This window comes from Cynoglossus semilaevis, chromosome 5, assembly GCF_000523025.1.
Source record: "Cynoglossus semilaevis isolate Cse_v1.0 chromosome 5, Cse_v1.0, whole genome shotgun sequence".
Taxonomy (NCBI): Eukaryota; Metazoa; Chordata; class Actinopteri; order Pleuronectiformes; family Cynoglossidae; genus Cynoglossus; species Cynoglossus semilaevis.
In genome coordinates, this window is record NC_024311.1 from 18,188,569 (window position 1) to 18,212,316 (window position 23,748).

Below are 23,748 nucleotides of genomic sequence, written 5' to 3' on the forward strand. Positions count from 1 at the left end.
ACAAAAAAAAACAAAAAACAAAAGCAGAGCGTGAGTGACGAGAGGCCAAAAACATCACTTCATGTTCTTTCCCTGGACCATCAGAGCCTCCACACAGTCAGGAGGCCTGGGATTCCTGGAGTTCAAGGACAAGAGTAAGGTGACATTGACACGAGCCTCAGCACGCGCTCCTGCATCAGCAGTCAATCCTGTAGCGTCGTCTACATGTTTATTTAAAGGTAAATATATCACAGAAATGTCACCCCAAGCACCGACTGATCTGATATGTCGATATAGTCCGATATAGGCCTGGTAATATGTATTTATTTATCTGCAATGCTGCCATCTAGTGACTTTCACTTTAATCTACAGCCGTTTATCCCCAAAACTATTTTAAGGGCACATTGTGTTATCGGAGTAAAAACCAATATCGATTCTTACGGATATGACATAATGAGCTAATATCAAGCCGATAATAACGATTGGCCGATGGTAGAATACAAAAGGTTGACGGTGTCACCGTACACATCTGTGGAATCAACATTTCCTTTGAAGTCTCTGATGAGATTTCTGCAGAAACACAGATCCTTGTTGTTGCCAACAAGAGACCAGATGGTCAACATGAAACCAGAAACTAGAGGAACCGACGTTCTCAACACAAACAATAGAACCTTCAGAGACAAACATCTGTTGGTTCACATTAACGGCTGATTTTCTGAGTTTTCTTTTTTTCTTCGCTTTAATGTGGTTCATAAAACTGATTCTTCTTCTTCTTCTTGTGATGATAATTACAAACTGGGAATCCTCCAAGCAGCCAGGACGTCTACAGATGTCCCACGTAAATGCCTGTAGTCATTAGTCAGATGATGTTTCTTAATATTTGCAACAGCTGCGCTGAACAAACCAGAACTCAGAAATACGTCCATATATGTACGGGTGGTTTGTTCTCGCGCCTTACAGCAATCATCGTCAACCCTGGGGTCTTGAATTTCACTAACATTTGACCAGTTCACCACCAAGACCAGGACAAACGACATGCTTTAATGCAGAGGTCTTCAACCAGGGGCCTGTGACCCCTAAATGGTCCAGGGAGTTCGTCCATGGGGGACTGGGACAGTAACAAATAAATTGTCTCACATTCATTAACCTAAAAACAATAACCCATCATTAACTTTAGGACAGTTTTAAAAAGTAAACCAGACAGACGAGCGCACGTCTCAAAACAGGTTTATTTTATTCACTTATCTTAGAAAATTAAAATAAAGTGCTTTTTATGTACATTATAATAAAACAACAGTCACAATCTCAGTGATACAAAAAATACGGTTCACAATGTTATTTGTACACGACAGTTAAAAAAAAAAGGAATCATGCAGGCAAGACCACATTTGTCTAATAGTTACTCAGTTACTCAGTTACTCAGTTACTCAGTTACTCTACGCTGATGGAGTCAGTCACTCACTGAGGCAGAGCTGTCGCCCTGCCCCACGGCACAGCCCACGGACACGCCACACAGGTGATTGACTACCTCCTCTGTGCTGCCCCCTGGTGGTCGGACCCCTGAAACAAAACCCTGACGAAGGATGAACAACTTGCACCAGTGGAGGGGAAGTCGAGCGCTGAAGGTGAGAATACATTCATGTCCAGTACAGTGTGTAGTTCGACTGAGGATCCACTCAGACTCAGGACTAAAGTCACAGACGGAGCCGTGGCTTTTAGAACGACGAGCATCTCAGTGGTCACTATGTACAACATCGACGGCACAGCATTCAACCCTGTTGAAGTACTGACTGTTAAGGTGGAATGGCATTGATTACTGGCGTCACCGCAGCAGTGACGTCGTTGTTGTTCAGCCGTCACTACGACGCCCATATGTGCATAGCATCACGTTTGACACGAGCTCTGTGTGGAGGTGGGAGCGGCTCCGAGGTTAAGGTGGAGGTGGTAAAGGTGCGACCCCTAGTGGTGCACTGCAGAGTTACACGTTTGCCCATTGACAGATGGCGAGGTCACTGGTGTGTGGTAGGTTTAGTCACGGAGTGTGTATAAGAAATGGATATAAAACTGAGTCGGTCCAGTACTGCAGCCACTGAAGTCTGACAGGAAACAAAAAATAGTTTATAAACTCTAAACTAAGGCCATAAACTCTACAGAAACATGTTTCATTTTTAAAAGGTAATTTAAATAAAAACTTTATTCTAGACATATCTGGTCAGAAACTATTTTTAAAACGTAATTTAAATTTTATTCTAGACATATCTGGTCAGAAACCAACAGATACTGGTCATGTCTTTTCCAGACTTTTACTTTTGGAACTAAACTTTGTAAGAAGAAGGAAACGTCCGTTTCTTATACACAGTCCGTGAGTGTGGCGCCGAGGTGAAGGCGGAGCCTCGTGAAGTCTGAAGGCCTTTGACAGGATGTTGACAGTTTTACCCATCAAACACATAAAAGCAACTGTGTCACATTCAGGTTGGTTTGATCATTCTTGGCCGAGGACTGAACAAAGTTCGACTTTCTAAGTTCTGCTCATGGGATGGAATGTGTCTGATTCACTTCAGCATAGATTTAAAACAGCAGTAAATGCCTAGAAGTTTTGCGCAAAAACCCAAAACCAAAATTGTAGCAAATGCTGCGTTTTGACAGGGATCTGTGTGCTGGACTACTTCCTGTCTGAGCAGGAGAGATTCCACTCTGAGTTGAGGAGGGAGGTGCAGTGCAAATTTAGTTGCACTTTTTTTCCAGGCAGGTCAATGGTTTCCTTCTGTTTCCACTCTCTGTGCTTACCTCCAGCTTCAGATTTCACACCCAGACACGCGAGTTCTATCACTGCGCTCGAGTATGGCCCAGAAATATGGTTTCCATTTTCAGTAGAAAATGAAAACAGACAGTGACTTTAGTCTGCGTTAGTCGCTCAAATTGATCTTCCACGTTTCCCCCGGCGTCAAACTGTTTGGGTAATTAAATCAAAGGCGAGCGCTCAGACGTCTGTTTCCACGTGGCTGATGAGAACTCAAACGCTCCAGGTGCTGAGGGAGAATGTGCCGTGTGGGCTGAAGTGAGCAGGAAGGCAGTGTGGGGCAAATATCAGCAGTGTTCACGCTCTAGTTTCAGTACTATCTCTACTACACATCTTGCACAAGGCCCTTAAACAAACACACAACATTACGCACAAATACTTCTATGTACACAACAGAAAGGAAACACTGACCGAGGCTTTGTCAACTTGTAGTCGTGTTAGAAGGTGTGACTGTGTGTTTGACCAGGATATATTCACCGTGTGGAGCTTCACGGCCGTTTATATTCACACAACACTACAAACGTCCTGCTTCTTTGGAATATTCTGCTGGGTAAGTCTCTTTAAAGGACTGTGACTGTGTGTGTGTGTGTGTGTGTGTGTGTGTGTGGCTGACACTGGTCCCTGTGAAAAGTGATTTCTAAAATAATCACCGTCTTCAGCAGCCACTCTGTCCGTCTGTCAGTAGTTGTCGTTCTTTTTTACAGATATGTGCAAACGGGTCAAACAGCCGGAACACTTGTGCTTTCACATTAACCATGTACTGACACTGGACTGGAGTACTACTGTAGTACTACTGTAGTACTACTGTAGTACTACTGTAGTACTACTACACTGATCTGTCACCTGTTCACCAACAACAGCTGTGACATGACGGGAACTTGTTTCACCTCCTCTGGAGAAACAAAACCTTTAGAAGTCGGAATTCTGAGATTAAAGTCTGTCGTTTTTTTTAAGCCTGAATTTTTGTGAAAGCAACTTTACTCAGAAGTTTGACAACTTTTTTATTGTTTCTGTCTGTATTCCTAAAAGTGATATTTTTTTAATTCCTAATTCTCATTGTTTTTTTTTTACCTGAGTGTTAATTCTTCTACTTTATGTTTTTGAAATAATTATTGTCTTTTACAACTGGATAAACTTCTTGTTGAAAATTATTTTTCTGAGGAGATCCGTCAGTTTGGAATTTGATTTTTTTTAGTCCTGACCTTAATTTCAGATGAAAAGAAGAAAAAGTCTTTTGGTACCAGTGGTCTGTCCAATCAGCACGTGTCGCTGCTGATCAAACTGTAGAGTAACACTCACAAGGCAAATAATCAGGTTAAAGGTCAGTGAAGAAGAACCTTCTCTCCTGTTTTCATCTTCATCATTTTTCTGATAACAGTCGAACTCTTTTTCTCATTATTGATGCCGTTTTACTTTGGTGAAACCAAACTTCAGTTTCCTCCTTTTTTCCCCAGAACAAAATAAAAAACCCAACAGTCACCGTTGTCATCAAACTAAATGGCACTATTGCATTTGGACGAACAATCAAGTTTGTTTTCTTTTTCAATTTGGCACAGTGCACGAGATGATGATGATGATGATGATGATGGTGCTGCCCTGAACACGGTAGAGGTGACGACGGTGATGATGATGAAGGTGATGATGATGAAGGTGATGATGATGATGATGATGAAGATGCCTTCTTTCATTTTTCCTTGGCGTCCTGTCAGTGTTGTTTCCATTTTGTCTTTTTTTTTGACTGAAGTGAAGTGTCGTGGATGAGGAGTTGATGAAGAGTTGATGAAGAGGAGAAACAGTTCCTGCAGTCGTTCATTTTGTAGAAAACCAACATACATTCAACAGATAAACTGAATCCATCTTTTTTATAACTCGTCCTGGTGTTTTTTTTTTTTTTTTTTTTTTTTTTCCAGCTGTCATCAGTTTGTACAGGATTCACATTTCTTCTGCAGACGTTAACATCGTTCATAGTGTTTGGATTATGTCACATTCTCCTTGGCCTGAACTCCTGGGTTTCCATGAATGTGTGGTTTTGGTTCCACTCATGATGTCACGTCGTATGGCAGCCATGTGTGGAGTTATTTATATCTGAGTGGAGCTGGACCACGTGGCCGTCACTGGTCCTGTTGTAGGCTGTGATTCTGAGGGTGTGTCCTGGTACTCTGCACATCTAAAGACATAAATACTCGTTTTTCGTTATTGCCCAGCTCTGAACTCTCCCACATGAGCTGCTGGTGACCATGACGACGACACAGAGGTTTCAAACTAAACAAAAACGTAGGTGTCTTTCTGTCGGACTGAGCAGCCGCCGTGTCTCTTTTTTATCCGCCGGTTCTTGTGTTCCAGCCTCGTGCATCAAACCGGACCGTTCTCTGCCCTCGGAGCAGAAAAGGTTGAAATGAAATGACCTCCACGGATGATCAGAGGACAATGATGACTGAATGAAGAGATGAGCTGTGATGTGGGAGGACCTCCACATCTCCTCTCCTCTGCTCTGCTCTGCTCCACGGGCCGTCTCCTTCATCCACACCTGGGTTCGGACCTGTCACAGTTCACCTCGCTCTCATACAATGGAGTCCTTGATCTCTGAGCCCAGTCGGACTCTGGGCCGCGGCAGAGTCGGGGAGTACTCCACGTGGCTCTCTTTGACGTTGAGCGGCCGTCGGTCCGAGGCCTCAGAGAAACTCTTGCTGTTGTCCGGCGAGGACTCGTGCGTGGGCGTGCTGCAGATGTAGTTGTCGTTCAGCGTCTGGTAACCTTTGTGGTCAGAGGTGGACACGGGGATGGTGTTCCCGTTGAGCGGCAGACTCTCCGCAGGCTTGGTCACCATCCTGGGCTTCTTCTGCATGTTGGGACACTCGCTCTGCTTCAGCATGGACTTCATGTGATTGCGGTTCCTGTAGATGACAAACAGCGAGAACACCACCAGGGAGAAGGCCAACAGGGAGCACACCACGATCAGCTCGTTCAGGTAGGTCTTCGTTTGCTCAGAGCGCGACTGTCCAGGCAGGATGATGGTCTCCTCGTGCCTGATGAGCGGCGTACGCGAGTGACCGATCATGGTGGTGCTCTCCTGCCGCGGCTCCGCCTTCACGCAGTAGTTGGCCAGCAGCTGGTGGAAGCCCTCCTCCTCGGACCAGCACTCGTAGGTCTCCATCCTGTCGGCCTGCGCCACCACCACCAGCTTCCCCTCAGGTGTGGCGTAGATGAACTGACTGGCGCTGTCACTGTGACGCCACCTCCTGGTCGCCAGGTTGGAGCGCATCTTGCAGGGCAGGACTCTAAATGTATTGGCTGGAATTACAATGAGCTGGCATGGAGCGCCCCCTGTGACCAGAGAAGAAACAAAAGACAGATAATCAGAGCGATGTTTGACAGAAGAAAATGACATCACAGCAGCACAAGTCGATAGAAATGATGACGGAAAACATTTGTATATAAATATATAAAACAAACATGATCAATAACTATTTCTAAAAGGTCTCTGGGGTCAAAGGTCAAAACAGTTTGTGAAACACCTGGAGATGCTAAGGGTCAAATCTGAAAAATAAATAAATCATAAATTATATTTCTACACAAAGTTCAATCATGTGTCCATTCACAGTCATGTAGGAATTTAACAAAGATAAAACAAAAGCCGAGTTCCTTCAAATTCCTTTCACCCATTGTTGCCTGTCGTGTCATTTCTCTGACAAATTGACAGCTTTGTCGTGCACTGTTACTGCTGCTGCTGCTGCTGCTGCTGCTGTTACTGCTGCTGCTGCTGCTGCTGCTGCTGCTGTTACTGCCTCATTGTTGTCGTCGTCGTTGTCGTCGTCGTTGTCGTCGTCGTACAGAAAAGGTGACGGACAACTCTTGATGAAAGGCTGCTGCGCAGAAGAAGAAAAACAAACAGAGAGTCGACTCACGAGACGCTGCTGGTCTGGCTGATCTGCTGCTGGGGACGGTCTTGTTACAAATGGCCGCCGTGTCGGCCTCCTCCACGTCCTGCTGCCAACGGCTGAGTCAGGAAAACAAGGGGCGACAGTTAGCAGTGGTCTGTTATTAGAACACACAGCTTCATCACTGACTCAGGACAAAGACCACTCTTTACTGTGACCAACGTCAGCGTCCGTGCAGCAGCATCTTCAAAGTGTTTGTTTGTTTGTTTGTAGCATATTTTCACAGATCTGTCACTGCACGAGTGTTTGTTCTCACGCACTCTGGTGTTTGTAGTGAATAACTGACAATTATCTTTACTAGTATCTGTGCATGTGATTATTATCTGTGATAAAAAAGTTAGTTTGAAAAAAAAACTACTCTAGCTGCCAGACAGCATCATTTAAAAGGTGGAAACGTAACTGTTCATCTGTGAGAGCGTACCTGTCAGGAGGAGCCATCCTCACGTCACGACACAGCCTTCCGGTCCAGGCGCAGTACGGGTCTCTGGACAACACACACTCCCCACAGCTCTGGTAGTTGGAGCAGTTGGCCACAGGAACCTCCACCAGGCCGGAGTAGGAGGAAACGTACAACAGACCCTGGAGGACAGAGACACCAGGAAAGACTGAGACACCAGGGAGCAGGGAATTCATGTTAAAATAATAATAATAATAAAAAGAATGAACTGGGAACTGCTTATCAAATCCTTAAACAGACACAGTTCACCTTCAACTGAATCTTATCTTATAGCTGAGTCCTCCTGACCTTTGACCCCACACCTGCTTCCTTTCAGTCCAGTCTATATTTATACCAGACCAGGCCTTGAACCCAAGGACAGGGTCGTCTTCATCAGAATTACATAATCTCAGGTTAGATTTCTGTTCGGTTCAGAGAGATGCCATTATGTAACAGGACGTCAGCACATGAGGAATTTCATCTCCGTGAACTCAGTTCCAGGAATGACAGAACTTCAGTGAAAAAAAACCTCCCAGAGGAGAAACGCCGTCCACGTCACGCTGGAGCTCCAGTGACTGGAGTTTTTATGAACCTGATTCTGAGCCAACTCAGCTGCAGACTCTTCATCAGGACTCTTCATCAGACTCTTCATCAGACTCTTCATCAGACTCTGTGACCATGTGTCTGGACTACAGTGAGTTAATGAGCGGTGATTTACCCTCTGAGGATCCAGTTCAATGTGCTGCACCGGCTGAGGCTCAGGAAACAGAACCAGCTCCTCGATGATGTGCATCCTGTCGTTGACGTTAACGGCCTTGTGGAGCTTCCCGTCATCTGGAACATGAGGACACACTGTGTGAGCGACACCAGCTGGAGAAGACAAGGAACAACACGTGGGACGTGAGGGTGCAGGAACCTGTTCCGATGAAGAGGATGTCGTACGCCCGCTCCATGCCCTCGATCTTGTGCACGGCGATCTGTGTGTAGCGCACGCTGCGTTTGAGCAGCAGCGGCGTGCTGCGGATCACGCTGTCCATCAGGAAATGGTCCTTGACGAAGTTCAGCACTTTGTCGGGCATTTGCAAGGACGACTGGATTCCCATCTGTCGGGCGTGGTTGGTCACACACTGTGTAGAAGGAAGAGGAGGAAGAGGAAGAGGAAGAGGAAGAAGAGGAGGAAGAGGAGGAGGAGGAAGAGGAAGGAGACACTAAATAACTGAACTAACTGTAGTGTATGCAAACTCTTTATTTATTTTATTTTTCCTGCACTCACGGCTCCAGGCCGGGGCTCTGGTGGAGGGTGGTTGTAGGTGTACCACTGCTGGGTCTCTCTGTTGACCTCCATGTAACGCCCGCTGAAGGCTCTCTCCACCTGAGCCATGGTGAAGGCACAGACGGCCGAGCTGCCGGACGCTCCTTTATACCTGCACAAAGACAAGGACACACGGAGCCTGGGTTTTTTTTTTGGAGTTCTTAAAAACACTGGTTGATGTGCTCTATCACAAACGTCTCTCACCACTGAGAGGTGAAGACGCCGTAGAAGACGGTGCTCTCCCAGCTGTCGTCCACAGGCTTGAGGACGAACATGTCCTGGATGATGTTGAAGGGGAAGCCGTCGTCGGGGAGGGAACAGAGGAGCTGAGCCTTCAGGAAGGTGGTCCACTTCTTCTGCAGCACCCGTTCACCTCCTTTATCGCCCTGCAAACCATACAGTCACAGATGAATGACGCAGGCCGACGTCCAATCAGGAGAGAGGACCAGGAGGTGCAGAGCAGAGGAGGAGAATAGAGTCAGTTTGGTGGACCAGAGGACGGACCGGGGTCCTCTGGCGCCACACCCTGTTGGGTATGAACTCTGTGGGTTCAAGAACTTCTTGAAGAGTTCAAATGGAAAGCCAAGTATTTTGAAGAGAACGACGTGAAACCAGTGTCTTCTCAGAAAACTCTGGAACATTTTCCTCTCTAAGGAGTTCACTGCTGATGATATGATGTTCCCGCCCATGTTTTTCAGTAGATGAAATATTAGTGTGTTCAGCTTTTAGGACAAATCTGAGTCTAAATATGCAGTGATACTGAGTCACGTTTCAAATAAATGAAAAACTTTAAAATCACAGATTAAAAAACAACAACAACAAGAGAAAAGACCAGGGTTAAATCATGTATTTTTGTCTCTTTTTGCTCTAAGAGAAAAGACCAGGGTTAAATCATGTTGATTTAAGGTGGAGTGTGTGTGTGTGTGTGTGTGAGTGTGTGACGCAGGAACTTCAGGGACTCAAGTAAACAGTCGTACTGTTTTAATGTTAGAAAGAGAGGAACATTAACACGACGTGTCTTTAACCTGAGGTGATCAGATCAGAGAGAAACTGAACCTCTGTTTGAATTCACTTCACTCAGAACAACTGAGGATGAACTGATAACAAAACTTCATGTTTCCTTAAAAACACTGCAAATAAAACCTTGGCTTTTCTCCTGAAGGCAGATGTTGAAATATTTCACCAGCCTCTGTCGTGACACGGCGTTATCAGGGGAGTGTGTTTTGACGAACAATTACTGAAACTCTTGTAAACACAGAAAATAAGGAATCCTCCCACTTTCTGCCTACAGGCTGCAGCGGAGGAGCAGGAAGTCAAGGACCAAAACAAGAGGCCTCTCCCAATCTCCAGACATTTTCCTGCCTCAGATCCAAACCATCCCATCAGCTGATCCTCCTACACCACAGCACAGAGGAGTCCACCCTACCATACCATACAACACCGAGGTCAAACCCACGGGGACGGACCAGAGGTCAGTTACCAGGCGGTGGTTGTAGTAGTGGTCTGTGGACCCCCCCTCCCCCCCCCCGGTCAGTACTGCCATCCAGATAGTTTCTGTGCAGCCTCACAGTCTCACATTTAATCTTTTAGATTCCTCACGTTTGTCGACCTGAGGCACAGACCTGACGGAGCAGCGCGGTGCATGAGTGGGTTAGAACGAGCACCTGAATAAACACAGAGTGTTTATGGGAGTGGAACGAGCGAGGGGGGAAAGACAGAACAAAAACGGGGAGAAAAACAACTGGGCTTTGCTTGGCACCGACAAGTCAAACAGTAGCTTCAACACGGTGGAAAACCAGGGCTGAACCTTCACCCAGTCGTACGGCGGAGGACGAGCGCAGCAGCCGGGGAAAAAGGTGGAAAAGGAGGAGTTAAAACTCAACAACATAACTATTACAGAAAAGAAAAAAAACAACAATTTGATCTGATTTGATCTGGAGTGCATGTTGTTCTCCAGTTGTGGGCAGCGAGCCTGCTGACAGGGAGGGGCTTCATACCTCTGAGTCAAGTTCAGATGTGATGGGCCTGGAGTTGGTAACAGCTCTGCTCTGCTGTCACAGCTGACGTGATTCATGGTTCAACAGAACTGCAGTTTTTACAACAACAAAAACACTGATCAGCCCTCATTAACTGCATAAACCACACACTTGGCGCCTCCTAGGGGCGACCTGTTGCAGCAGCTCTGTGGGTAGCACGAGAATTTGCACGTGTGTGGGATCAATAAAGTTCAAATTATTGTTGTTGTTATTAATGAACTGCAGTTTCAACCACCTGCAGTACCTCTGTCCTCCACTGGGGAGCAGCTGAAGAGACATAAAAACTCCTGATGCTGCAGAGAAAGCAGTTATTCTCTCCTGTCGTCGCTCAGTTTATCTGCAGCAACGTTGATGTTAACTGCAGGTCTTTATGTCATCGAACAGGACAGAGTCATTAAACTGTCACTTAAGATTATATGCTGTCCCCGCCGTTCTACACGAGGCAGAGCAGACGAGACACAGATGAGGAGAGCATGTGTCGATCACACGGCTCCACCACTGGATCATCACGGTGGTGACAGGTGGAGACGGGTGACGTGTTCAGGGAGGACGACCAAAGTAAACTCCAGAGAAGGGAAGGTGACGTCAGCAGGTTAAAATGTGCTGCGTGTTTCTCCTGACAGGAAAGAAAAGGCACTTGATATTTCTGCGTTGAATACTAACAAGGCAGAGCCAGAAAATCTCAGGAGAGAGAGAGGGAGAAAAAGGGAGTGAGAGGGGAGGATGGATGGATGAGTGCAGCTGACATTGTGAGGGAGACAAAAGGAAAGAGGGAGATGACTCTGCAGACAAGGAGGGGGAGGGGGAGGGAGAGAGGGAGGGAGGGAGGGAGGATGATTCAGGGCCGGGGGGGAAACAAATCTGATGAAAACATGTTTGTACAGTGAAGAGGAAAGAGTTCGACTGGAGCCGTGATGAACAGATGAATGTTAGAAACACGCTCTGACAGACCAGAGCTCCGCCTCCTCTTCAGCTGATTGTACCAAGGATTAGGGAGAGAAAAAAAACAAAAACAAACTTGTGCCTCAAACTTGGACAGCGCCCCCCCCAGGTGACTTACTTTACACACGCGGGCGATCCTGGACACGATGGTGTTGTCGAAAAAGTCGAATTCTTTTCCCGCCTCGCTGAAGAAGAAGTAGATCTTGTCGTCATCACCCACAGCATTTCCTATTGGCTGGCTCTCCTCGATGTAGGCTGAGCCCACAAAGACTGGGTCTGTCCAAGATAAAAGCCTGGTTTTATGTCTGTACTGGACCGTTAGTCAAAAAGTTCTAAGATATTTTAACATGAGCTCATAATGTTTATCTAAAAAAAAAGGTCAAACAAGCTCAGAAAAAAGTTTTAATTCAAGAGAAGGTGTTTTTCTTTGAAATCAGTGAATCATTGGACCAGTTTTAAGTAAGAAGAAAAAATCAAGTCCTCTCTCTGAACTGGACGGACGTTCTTTTACCTTGAAGCCATTTCAAGGAGTTTTCAGTCTTGAGTGCAGGTCCTTGACCCAAACTTTTATAAATGACCGGTTCATTTCCTTGAAAGTTGCTGGCTGTGCCCGTGTACAGTTCTCCATCTGTTCAATCAGAGGAAGAGACATTTCACCAATGCAACATCTGAGTCTTTGTCGTGAAAGGATAAATAAAACCAGGGTCAGGGTTCTCTCTCTCTCTCTCTCTCTCTCTCTCTCTCTCTCTCAGCAGGGCTACATACCAACGATGACGGCCGTGGATTTGTACTCTGGATTAAAAGGGCAGCGGCTGCGTCCGTCCTCCATCACCACTTCTCCCATTTCATCTTTCTCCAGTGAGAACGTTGACGTGTTCTGGAGACAGACACAAAGACATTTTACTCTGAGTAAAGACTGGGCTCACACTGTACGAGCTCCGAGTCTGTGACTTATTTTTTCCGTCATAATGGACTTGGAGAAAGACGACGTTTAGTCTTCCTTCCCAAAAACTATATAAAAAACGGACACGGACACAAATTGGGGTTGTAGAGAGGACTCTATGGACGAAGAAGAAACACTTCATCACATGGACTAACATTTTCCGTGAGGTTTATGGTCCGTACTTCCAGGCTCCTGGTCCTTATAGAGTTTAGTTTTTAATCTACGATCCCATTTAGTGGAAAATTGATGGTGAGACACTGGAGCTCCTGACTTCATGGCAGTTAAAAAAAAACACAAAAAGCTGATTCTATTCCTTTGCTCAAACATTTTGCTCATAAAATTCACTGAAACTAACCCGCTGTTGCTCTTGGCTCTTTTAACGGCGTCGCTGAAAACGACAAGATGCTGGAACAGTTTTTTTTCCCCCATAAGTTAATAAATAAAATGTTCCTTAGACAGAATGAGCAGGACTTTTAACAGCTGGTTTACAGAGAGAGCATGTGTTTGGAGACAATAATTCCTCTATTATTTATTTCCTAACAGTCAAATCTGTGTCATCACTTTTTTACCTTGCCTGTCATTTTGTTTTAAGTTTCATTTTGTCTTCAGGGTTTTTTTTTAGTATCTGTAAAACCTGCTGTTGCAGCAGCAGCTGTGAACATAAAACATGTATTAATGTGTAGACTAACATGACTGAGGCCTGGACCGTGATGAGAGGTGGAGTCTAAGTTCTTCTCTTCCTCTGACGTCACAGACGGATCAAACCTCACCCACTTTTCTCCCCTCCCCCATCACTGTCAGACTGTCGACCTAATGAGCTCCACCACTTCATAAACACACCTCTTTCAGCCCCCCCCCACCTCTGAATACATCAACACACTACGGTAGAAATTCATGTGAAGACGAGGAGTGACAGAAGAAAACAGCGTTTTGTTCCAGAGTCTGGAGAAACAGAACCGACACAGACGTCTTTACTCACGATGTAGGCGCAGTTAGGACTGAAAGCAAAGGTTCCACACACATAGAGGTGGGTGCTGTTCAGCCGCAGGAGGATTTTGATGTAATTGAAGCAGTCAGTCTGAGTGAGAGAAAAAAAAAAGGTGACTTTTTTACTGTGGAGTTGGAGATCTGTGGGTGAAGTTACATCAACAAGAAGAAGAAGAAGAAGAAGGAGGAGGAGGAGGAAGAGGAGGAGGAGAAGGAATCCCAGGGTAAACCTGGCAGCATCACTCAGCTGTTGCCTGGTGAGTGTAGAGATAGATCACACAGATCACACAGGCTGCAGGTCCAGGGATACAACAGGAGGCATGACAACAAGGAAACACAGACGCAGACGCAACGAGGGAACGATGAAGGACCAAAAAAAGAGCAACTCCCCGCTGAGGCCGCACTCCTGATAAATCTATTCACAGCTGGTGAACAGGACTGTCAACATTAGCCGTTAGCCGTTAGCTCTTAGCCTTTAGCCTTTAGCCTTTCACAGGGTTTGGTTTCAGACATTTTGAGATATTTCTTTGTAAACTGAGACATTAAAATAATAACGATAACGAGGCACTTACATCCAGGTTTTTTCCTTTGAAGCTGCACTCCTCTCTCTTTCCAGCAGGGGTGCCCCACGTCAGCTGCGGATTAATTAAAAAAACAACCAAAAAAAATTATATAATTATTTACAGACCAAGTTTTAAACTCGACTCTTTTTCTGCCATAGTTTAAATGTTTTCTTTCCGACCTTCACTTCACTCCTGTTCTTATTGTTTTTTATTATTAACTAAAAAACTCACATTAAGGTTAATATGTTTTCAACACATCGTGGGGGGGGCAGAGCAACACGGCGATAACTGTCCTGCATTTTCAACCATAACCTTGGACTAAATCATATTGTTACAGTTGAACTGCAGTTCTCATCAAAAACCAACAACAATTTTAACTTTTTTTTTTTTTTTATCCTTACGTTCTTCTGCAGCTTGGTCTTGCTGATGTCTGAGAGGCTGAGGGCGAACAGCGCCTCCCTGGCCCCGACGTACAGCATGTCGTCTTCCTGGCTGAGCAGCAGGGAGGTGTAGTTGGAGACACCGTCCACAGAGAATCTCTTGGCTGACCTCTCCTTGGAGTCTGGGGAAACAGCAGGAGAACAAAGACATAAAAAAGACAAGAACGAACTCCAACGTGACTCGTGGAGGAGCAGGAGTTGAGGCTGAAGTTGTTCAGCCAGTTTTAGGTCTGTGAACAAAATCCTGGGCCGAACAACGCGTGTTATAATAAAGAAAACACTGTGTTTTTGTAAATGTACCGTCGTCACGTCATTTATACCAACGTAAAAAAACGACATGGCAACATATGGACCCAGAACCACGGAAACAAAAACCTCAACAAAAGGATTCTCTGTCGGCCTCGGCCGCGGCTCCTTCTGTGTTATTTGTGTGTAAAATCATTGGTCTGTGGTGAAGGTCTGTAGTCATGAAGATCTGTATATGTTAATTACACACAGATTTCTATTTTTTTATTAGTTAACCCCCAAAACCACTAATGACCAGCATCAACATCCACTGGTCACCACTTTCCTTTGTGTGGAACCGAACATTTGACCTCTAATGTCAAACTAATGGAGCTTTGTTTCCCCTCAAGGCCTGGCTGTGACTTCTGTGTTCACTTCATGTGTTCAGTAGGACGACGTGGAGAAAACACGCTGATGTTACACTGTCTGTAACACAACACGCGAGGCTGGGTCAAAAAGTTCTAAGAAAAAGGAGATCAATTGGATTCTGCTCCAATAATAAACTGTGCTTTGAAACGTGTGATTAATTCATTCATTTATGGGACATGAATCAACAGATAATTAAAATGTAAAGGTATTTTTCAGATAGAGATACTGTAGAGGGATTATTTGTACTGAAACACGTCCCCCCCCCCCGTACAACAGGCAGCTACAGCAGCTCCACGGTGTCGTGTCGTATCTTGTCGACGTCCCTGAGTCACAGCTTTATTTACATCCAGTCTTTGTCTTTGTCCTTGTCTTTGTCTTTGTCTTTGTCTTTGTCCTTGTCTTTTCTGCTCAGACCTCAGGTCTGTTAAAGTCTTTCCTCCCTCGGCCTCCCCTCCCTCACATGGAGGTCTTTAGTGGCCGACCAAAAGTCCAAACAGTTATTCCGGCCACATCAGACCCTGACAGAGTGACTCTGATGAAATACAGATGGAGAATATACGTTCAATCTGCACTGGCAATAATCTCAAGCTGCTTTTATGGACATTTTAACGTCTTCTGTTTCAAGTTTAACAAGTAACATGAGGTGAGACATGATTGGTCTTCATTTACACCAACTCTTCTCTGAAAAAAACAAAAACAAAAGCTCATTATTTTGTATTTTCTGGACTGATGGTCATCTTCATCATGACGTCCGACTGTATCTTCCAACAAGGTCAAAGGTCACAGTATTAAATTCTTAAGTCCAGTAAATAATTTATACTGTTACTTCTCATTCTAAACATATTTAACACCCCTACAGGCGGCCTGTGTCAACACCCCCGGGGGGGTCCGGGGGGTCATGGACTCAGTTTGTTTACACAAATGCCCTGTAAACACTAATATTTGTTGCAGTGAAACTATCTGCAGCCTTTCCCCTAATGTATAACCAACAACATAATTGAAGTTAAGTGGTGCGTTTATCTCCCACACTGCCACCTGGTGCTGCTTCGGAGCATAATGCAAATGGAACCGCAATAAATGTTTACAGCTTCCAACCTAAACTCTTCAACGTGCCTGAAAACAAACGGCGCTGCTGACTCTGACGATCATCGCCTCCTCAGAAGGATGAACGCCAGCTGCAGCGGTTCTATCTCCTCCAAACATCACATCTCTGCACAGATCAACAAGACTGTCCCATCTGGAGTCCATGAAAAGAGGGGCCGTCATTAAAACCAGGGGAGGGAGGACAAAGTAGAGAAAGACTTTCAGCCGTCGTCCTCCGAGTCACAGGAACAAACACGTAAGTTTTCCAGTGTGGAGAGAAACTGGTTTTATTTCAAGGCAAATTAAATCTTTGTAAATGTCCTGAGTGCTCATAAAGGGAGCTGCGCCGCGCCTCAGCGGACCCTGCTGTTGGCAGACAATAGAGTGCCATCAAACCGCTCTACGGGGGAAACACAGCACCACCGGACGGTCAGCGCCCCCCGGGGCTCGGCCTATTGACTGGAACTGAAAAAAAACCTCAACCTTTTCTTTAACGTATTAAAACTCTGACATATGGATCACAGAGAATCACTGTGACACACGGACACAAGGAGGCAGTATTATGGACACGGGGGGGGGGGGGGAAAGGGGTCAAAGGGAGGGGGGGGGGGGGGGGGGTAAAGGGGTTTAAAGGTGAGGTTCTGGGTGAGGAGGGGTGACCATCTGGGAGGATGAACAGAAATGTTCATCTGTGAAGAAACATGATGTTTTTTATACTGTTTTAAAACACCAAAAGGCGTTTTTTTTAATTAATGATATTTCTTGAGGGTTTTTTTTTCAATTGCATTTTAGTGCAAAGTGCTGTTCATGAAAAATGGTTCAGAAAGTCTTGGTCCAATCAGCTGACAGGAGCCCAGCTTTAACACTGACTCCCAGTCATGTTCCATTTACATGGAATCTAGATTTTTTCCTCACAGTCATCCAACCAGGGTAGAGCCCCCTGGCTGAACATTGACGACATCACACTCCTCCCCCAGGACTGAGGGAAATCTCTCTGCAAGTGATGAATAGAAATGCAGTTTTGGTCGTTTTAGTCTTCATCATCTTCATCACAGTCAGAACATGTTGATCCACTCTTTGCTCTGATTCTAGTCAGATGGAAAACTTGGATTTAAGTCGTCCTCCATAAACACACATTTATTTCCATACTTCGGCCACCTAGAGGCCAAATTAATCATTAACGATAAAACCACTCCACTGTGAATATGTGGCCACATGAGTCTCACAGAGATGATAAAAAAAAAAACCTTAACTAGTTAGAGTTTGACCTGGACTTGGTACTAAGTTAAGAAAACTTTAGAATTAAGACCAAGAAGAACATCACCAGTATCTAAGGATCGTTCTGTTACAAATACTAATGTTTTTAATTCTACAGACACTGCTGGTCAGTGCTGTCAGTTCATGTGCGTCAGTGGTGTGTGACCAACTGACTTGTGTTCTACTGAAGTTCCCAGAATCCTTTAGGACAATCAGGATGTGAGTCATTAACAATCTTCATCTTGATCAGGGTTGTTCTTCAAATGTTTAACGTTGTGTTTCCTCTCAGGTATTTATTTGATTTTATTTTTACCGTCTTTGAGTTGATGACTAACTCTGCTCCACTTCCTTTAACAGAAACAGCCCATTTAAAACATGATTAATGAAGCCAAAGCTGGAACGCTCGTGCTGAGTTTGACGACCGGACCACCTAATCTGCACACGGCTCGCTGACACAGACGACCACGACAGTCGTGCCAGGAACTCTCCTGAGAGCGTGCTGACTCAGCGTCCTGCGTGACACCGACTGACACAGACTGGAGAAGATGGAACGGAGCCAGAGGACTCTCTTTTTGTGAGTGAATATTATCTTATGGTGGGACTATCGACCGTCTGCTTGGTCGGCATCTGCCTCCCAGGGCACTTCTAAAAGCCCTGCCTGTAAACCTGCCCCGGACCGACTGCAGCAGCGGGAGTCAAGTTACGAGTGAACGAGGGCAGAGGAGGAGAGAGGCTCTGACCTGCGGCCAGGTGGAGAAGGTCCAAAGGAAAATGCGTAGCAGAGCCGATGCTAATCTCAGGCTGAGCTCTGCTTATCGTAAAGTACACGAACGACTGTCTGTCGGTGTGTCCTCCAGCTGAGGCTGGACATCACCGTCACAGATCTCCGTCTGACAGAGGTCACTTCAGGGTCACTGCTTTAATGATGAAAACTGGTGTTTACCTGTTTGTGACTCAAGTATAAGAAGGGTGATGAGCCATACGATGAAGATTTGGTTTGGTTGATTTAGTTGAAGTTAGGTTGAGGCAGGAAGTGGAGATTTGTGAACAACAGTATGGTTTCATACCCCAGGTCAGAAGGAGCTACACTGTGTATTTGTAGATTTAGAAAAGGCATATGACAAAGTGCCAAGGGAGGAATTGTGGTTTTGTATGAGGAAGTCAGGAGTGGCAGAGAAGTATGTTAGTTTGGTGCAGGACATGTATGAGAATAGTACAACAGTAGTGAGGTGTGCTGTTGGGAGGACAGAAGACTTCAAAGTGGAGGTGGGACTACATCAAGGATCGGCCCTGAGCCCCTTCTTGTTTGCTGTGGTGATGGACAGATTGACAGATGAGGTCAGACAGGAGTCCCCATGGACTATGATGTTTGCAGATGACATTGTGATCTGTAGTGAGAGTAGGCAGCAGCTAGAAGAGAACCTAGAGAGGTGGAGGTTTGCACTAGAAAGAAGAGGAATGAAGGTCAGTCGCAGCAAGACAGAGTACATGTGTGTAAACGAAAGGCAGAACAGTGAAATAGTGAGGCTACAAGGAGCAGAGGTGGTGAAGGTGCAGGACTCTGCCCTGTAATTACTGGCTCTCAGGTGTTGTGCTGATGCACCGTTGATTGGCACACACACCAACCCAGCACTCAGAGGGTGAGGGGGGGGGTGGGGTAGGTAATTCAAACAGAGCGAGGTGACGAGAGCCCGTGGTTTTTTTTTCTTCTTTCATTATTCAAAACAGACGTGCCTCGGCCTGTCGTGTGTGGGATGGATCTGCCGTCTCTCCGTCTCTCCGTCACACTCCTACTTAGTCGAGTGAGCGAGGTGTGAAAACAAGTATTTGTCGTTGGCGTCAGACACTGATTTATTCCTCTCGCTCGTCTCTTCGTAAGTTTGATGCCAGAAAACTCAAAAGTTTTAGAAATCTAACACTGAACTGCAGTACCTAAAACACAAAAGACAAATAAAAAAACCACCTAGTGTTGGCCTGCATATATAATATACGTCAGGAAATCCTGATTGACATCGTGTGTCTGCAAATATAATATACGTCAAGAAATCCTGATTGACATCATGTTTAACACAAAGGTAAAAGATTAGAAAATGATCAACTAAAACTAACCCTCTGTGAGACAGAGGTCACAACGACAACACTACTGCAACACAAAGTTAAACTGAAATAGAGAGGGAGTCTGTGGAACGTTCTCCAGGTTCACTAAGCTCTGATGTCACTTCTGATGTCACTTCTCACCTGTTCTGTAACTGTATGATTTCAGCTGATATTTGTAGTTGTAGTATTTTTCAATGATATGCAGTATTTCCCAGAAGTACCCGGACAGTTGTATCATGAGGTGAACTGAAGGTTTCCACACCTGCTGCTCCTTCCTCTCCTGCCTCGGTCGCAGCTGCAGGTGCAGCAGCAGCAGCAGCAGCAGCAGCAGCAGCAGCAGCAGCAGCAGCAGCGGTTGGCGTTTGTTTGTATCAAGACTTTTGAAAATCTAATCCAGAAATCAGAAACGGACGGGATTTCTACAAAAACAAAACCTTTTTAAGTGAATCCTTCCACCCACCACAGCTCAGAGGGACACACACACTTCTCTGTCTTCACACACACCCAGACGTAGGAATCGGAGCCATGTGGAGTGTGTTAACATACTGGAACTGAATCAGGAAAGTTCTGACTTTTTAATGAAAGATACATGAGATGGCTGCTGTTAACCATTTCACTCCTGCACCAGAGTCAAAGAGCTGAAAGGACAAATCCAGGCTTATTTCCTTCTACGTACTTTATTCACTGTGTATGTACTTTAAATATATATTCATATACTGTTCTTTATTAGAAAATAAAGTCAATGCCTTAAACACGTGAATATAAAGCCAACTTCAACACTGATCACCACCTCCTCCTGATGAACATCATCAGAGTTTCAGTGAAGACCAGGTGAAAACAACAACAACCACAACAGAAACGCAGCCGTGACAGAAAGTGTCGACAGGACGTAAATAATGAAAGAGGTTTCATCTTTTATTAATCCAGGGGGCGCTATAGAGTTTGCCTTTCTGCTGGTGTCACTCTTGACTTTACTAACGCCAGAAAGATACGTGAACTTCAAATATGAAAACAAAAAGGTTGAAATCATTAGGCGTCAAAATCACTCATCGTTTTCACAGTATCAGAAAAAAAAAACTTGAACCTGAACCTTTAATCAGAGGTGATGGAGTGGAGGTGGAGGAAGCACTTAGTCATGTTGGTCTAATTAAAGCAGCTCTGTGTGTGTGTGTGTGTGTGTGTGTGTGTGATCCACTCTAACATCTCAGGCCTGAATATAAAGAAGAGAAAATGTTGATTTTTTATTTTCTGTTGTGACTTTTTTAAAGCGTCCACAGTGATTTACAGCCGTCACCTCAGAAACAACATCAACATCAACATCGACATCGACATCGACATCGACATCGACATCAACATCGACATCAACAGTTTCACTTCACTTCAAAATAAATGCCCATATTTTTGACATCTAAAAAAAAAACAACAATGTTTGATTAGCTTTGTTTTGGACCAATAAGCAGCATCCGTGACACTCTCCACCCCCCCGCCTCCCGTCTGTCCATCTTAATTATTAGCCACGTCGTTATTCCACTCACGGCTCCATTTGATTCAAACCTAACATTCCTGATCAACACGTGAGAGGACTGAACTCCTCTGGACGCCCCCCCCCCCCCCCCCCGCTGCGTGCAGGCGACGACGCCATTAAAACATCTGAGAGTGACAGAGTCGACGTGCTGTCGCGGCCGCTGCGTCGTTAGCAGCTAGCACTCGTGAGTGCCCCCTCTGCTGGGAGCCACGGAGGAAATGTTCTTTGTTTCCAGGATGAGTGGGCGTGTCCCCGCTGAGTGGCCATCAGAGCATGTGGAGAAAAACCTGACCACCGCTGATGACCCCCCCCCTGCTGCCCACTGCCCCCCCTCCATCTGCACTGAAATCACAGCACAGCCCGTTTTAGCATGCGTTAGGTAAGATGTCTCATATTATGGGATGTAAACGGAGTTGTTACATGTTCTAGGGTCAGATCCTCATCTGAGAAACATTTATAAATTATACCCCAGATTCAGACCCTCTCCTCGTGTGTCCGACACCAACATCCAACCTGTGCACAGTCAAACAACTGTCAGTGATACAAACCACATGCCTCACCAGTGCTCACTGCAAAAAAAAAAGAAAAAAAAGAAAAAAAAAGTCCCGATATCCTTTGTGCCGCTCCTCTGCGTAAGAGCCAAAATGAGAAACAGACAAGCTGGGCTCTCCCACCAGAGCCGCCACAAAAACCTCCACTTACTGCACACCAGAGATTAGCCAGCTCATTAGGAGAGGAGGAAGGAGTGAGAGCAGAGGGAGGACAGAGGAGAAGAAAAGGGACGCTGTTCCAGGAGCGGGGAGCAGCGTCAAACTCCTCAGGCACCGCTTGTGTTCCATTCAGAAGTTTAAGGGCCTGAATATTTTATTGGCAGTGTTTTCAGCTAATGTGAAGCTTCTGTGTGAACGTAAAGTGTAGACATTGGAGAGCGACCTGTTTATACAGAGTTTCATTTCACATTACTGTCAGCGCCACTTCAGTGCACGGTTATTCACCCAGTTACCAGCCCACATTCAACAGACCAGAAATCCAACAACTCAAAGAGTGCTGTCATTAAGACAACGTCAGTTCAGAGCTGACGGACTTTTCTAACCTCTGGGTCTGAGCTGCTCCAGGACGGAGATACAAAACTAAACTGCTTTAGAAAAAAAAACAAGATAAAATTCTCTTTGTTGGGTCGTGTCAAGGTGTTACTTGTATTTTAGAGACATCAAATCTGGTCTAATAATAATAATATTTTTAAGGTTTTAAATTGTTTTGTTGTTGGCAACAAGTGACTTTTTAATAATAATATTTTTTATAGTTTTAAATGGTTTTGTTGTTGGCAACAAGTGACTTTTTGGATTAAAGAAATATTTTAAATGACAGTGTAAAATATGTAGCTTTTCCAGAATATAAATAAACATTACTTGGAAACTCAAGACATAAAACAAGCAAAAACAGCAGAACAATAGGCTATAAAAATCTAAAATTCAGTTCAGTTGCTTTTTTTTTCCAACTTCTAACCTAAGAGTTCAGAGGCCACGGTAAAACGTTTTCTTCCTGCCCTGTAACTTAATGAATCAACATAAAATTGTTGTTTTCTTTGGGAGGAACTTCAGACACAGACAGCTGGTGTTTATATCCACAGAACCCTGTACTTTAGGCCATGCTGGACCAGCACATTTGCCTGTACGAGCAGTTCTGAAAAACGCTGCTCTGAAAACATACACAGAAGAAACGCTGGAGGAAAGAAAACTCTGAAAAAACACTCTTTTTAAACTTATCGTTAAAAAGGTGCTGAACGACGCTTCCCTTAAAATCACTCCATTTCCTGTTTGTCACAAACACACCCTACACTTGCCATAATCTCCCACAATGCACCAATAATGTAGAGAAAATGTCTGTAGAGAAACTGCAACAGTTTTCATTCTCTGATCTTTAACAACTGATACTTCAATAAAAAAAATTAAAAAAACAATCACATAATAACAACAACTGTAGCAGGTTTTTTAACTCCACCCAGAGCAGCAGCAGCAGCAGCAGCAGCAGCAGCAGCAGCAGCAGAGTTGATGACCTTCACACTTTGGTCACAGTCTGATTATTTTGGTCAAGACAACAGTGTCAAAAAAGAAAAGCAGGAGAGAAATCTTCACTTTGACTTTGTGACACCGTGGTTCCCAAACTGAAGGAACTCACTTTAAGACTTTGACTTTTTTTTACTGACACTATGGTTTATGTGTCAGCAGTTTCTGCAAACTCTAACTGAACTAGGACCAGCTTGGAAATTCAAAGACAGGACCCACCAGCAGGGGTCTCAGAGCCACGGCACCACCGTGTCTTTCAGTGATCTTTGGGTTTTTTTTATACAACATTTTATTCCACATTTACTAAAAATGTTTGACTTACTGTGGGAGAAAGTGATGCGTGGCGTGACATCATCCTCAATGGCCATTCCTGATTGGCTGCAGCCGGTCACCAGCAGCACCGCAGCCAGCAGACAGTGGACGGTCGACGTCCACATGTTGACGGCTTCTTCTCACACAGACACTAAAGGACTCGCCGTCGTGTTGTTTTAAACTGTAGAGCTTTAGTTTTTCACTTTCATCTTCCTGCAGCTTTGTGAAGGGATCGGGGGGGTGAAGGGTGGAGGGTGGGGGGGGGGCTCGTCCTTGAATTGGTTCTTGTACTCCCAGCGGTCCTTACACACAGTTAGCAGACTCTTATCACTGAGAGGTGGAATCCTTCCTGGATTAACAGCTGCTTGTTTTCATCCA

General features: G+C 45.0%; 1 protein-coding gene and 1 long non-coding RNA gene across 4 annotated transcripts; one reads left to right on the forward strand and one right to left on the reverse strand.

The window, feature by feature from the left end:
- The first annotated feature begins 2,451 nt into the window (after positions 1-2,451).
- On the forward strand, positions 2,452-10,876 carry LOC112487019 (uncharacterized). Of its 2 annotated transcripts, XR_003049716.1 has the most exons (4): positions 2,452-3,329; positions 4,336-4,414; positions 9,757-9,936; positions 10,056-10,876. It is a non-coding gene; the product is annotated as an uncharacterized LOC112487019 (long non-coding RNA). The 2 variants fall into 2 exon arrangements; XR_003049717.1 differs by lacking the exon at positions 4,336-4,414.
- LOC103379373 (semaphorin-4B-like) lies at positions 3,512-23,742 on the reverse strand. 2 transcript variants are annotated; one of them, XM_008310909.3, is made up of 14 exons: positions 23,381-23,742; positions 14,338-14,498; positions 13,946-14,008; positions 13,366-13,464; positions 12,209-12,320; positions 11,955-12,071; positions 11,562-11,719; positions 8,670-8,851; positions 8,427-8,577; positions 8,070-8,280; positions 7,872-7,987; positions 7,139-7,296; positions 6,685-6,776; positions 3,512-6,103 (listed from the first exon to the last, which is right to left on the reverse strand). In XM_008310909.3, exons 1-14 carry the CDS (start codon positions 23,493-23,495, stop codon positions 5,340-5,342), a joined length of 2,499 nt encoding a protein of 832 aa, XP_008309131.1. In that variant the 5' UTR covers positions 23,496-23,742; the 3' UTR covers positions 3,512-5,339. The 2 variants fall into 2 exon arrangements, with proteins under 2 accessions (XP_008309131.1, XP_024911329.1); XM_025055561.1 differs by lacking the exon at positions 23,381-23,742 and having other exon boundaries at positions 14,338-15,303.
- Positions 23,743-23,748: the final 6 nt, after the last annotated feature.

Coding starts and splice junctions, on each gene's coding strand:
- LOC103379373 (XM_025055561.1), bottom strand. CDS start 14,715: ATGTCGTTTTTTTACGTTGGTATAAATGACGTGACGACGGTACATTTA. Junction 12,321..13,365: donor GTCCTAACTGCGCCTACATC/GTGAGTAAAGAC, acceptor GTCTGTCTCCAG/AACACGTCAACGTTCTCACT. Junction 11,720..11,954: donor CTCCTTGAAATGGCTTCAAG/GTAAAAGAACGT, acceptor TATCTTGGACAG/ACCCAGTCTTTGTGGGCTCA.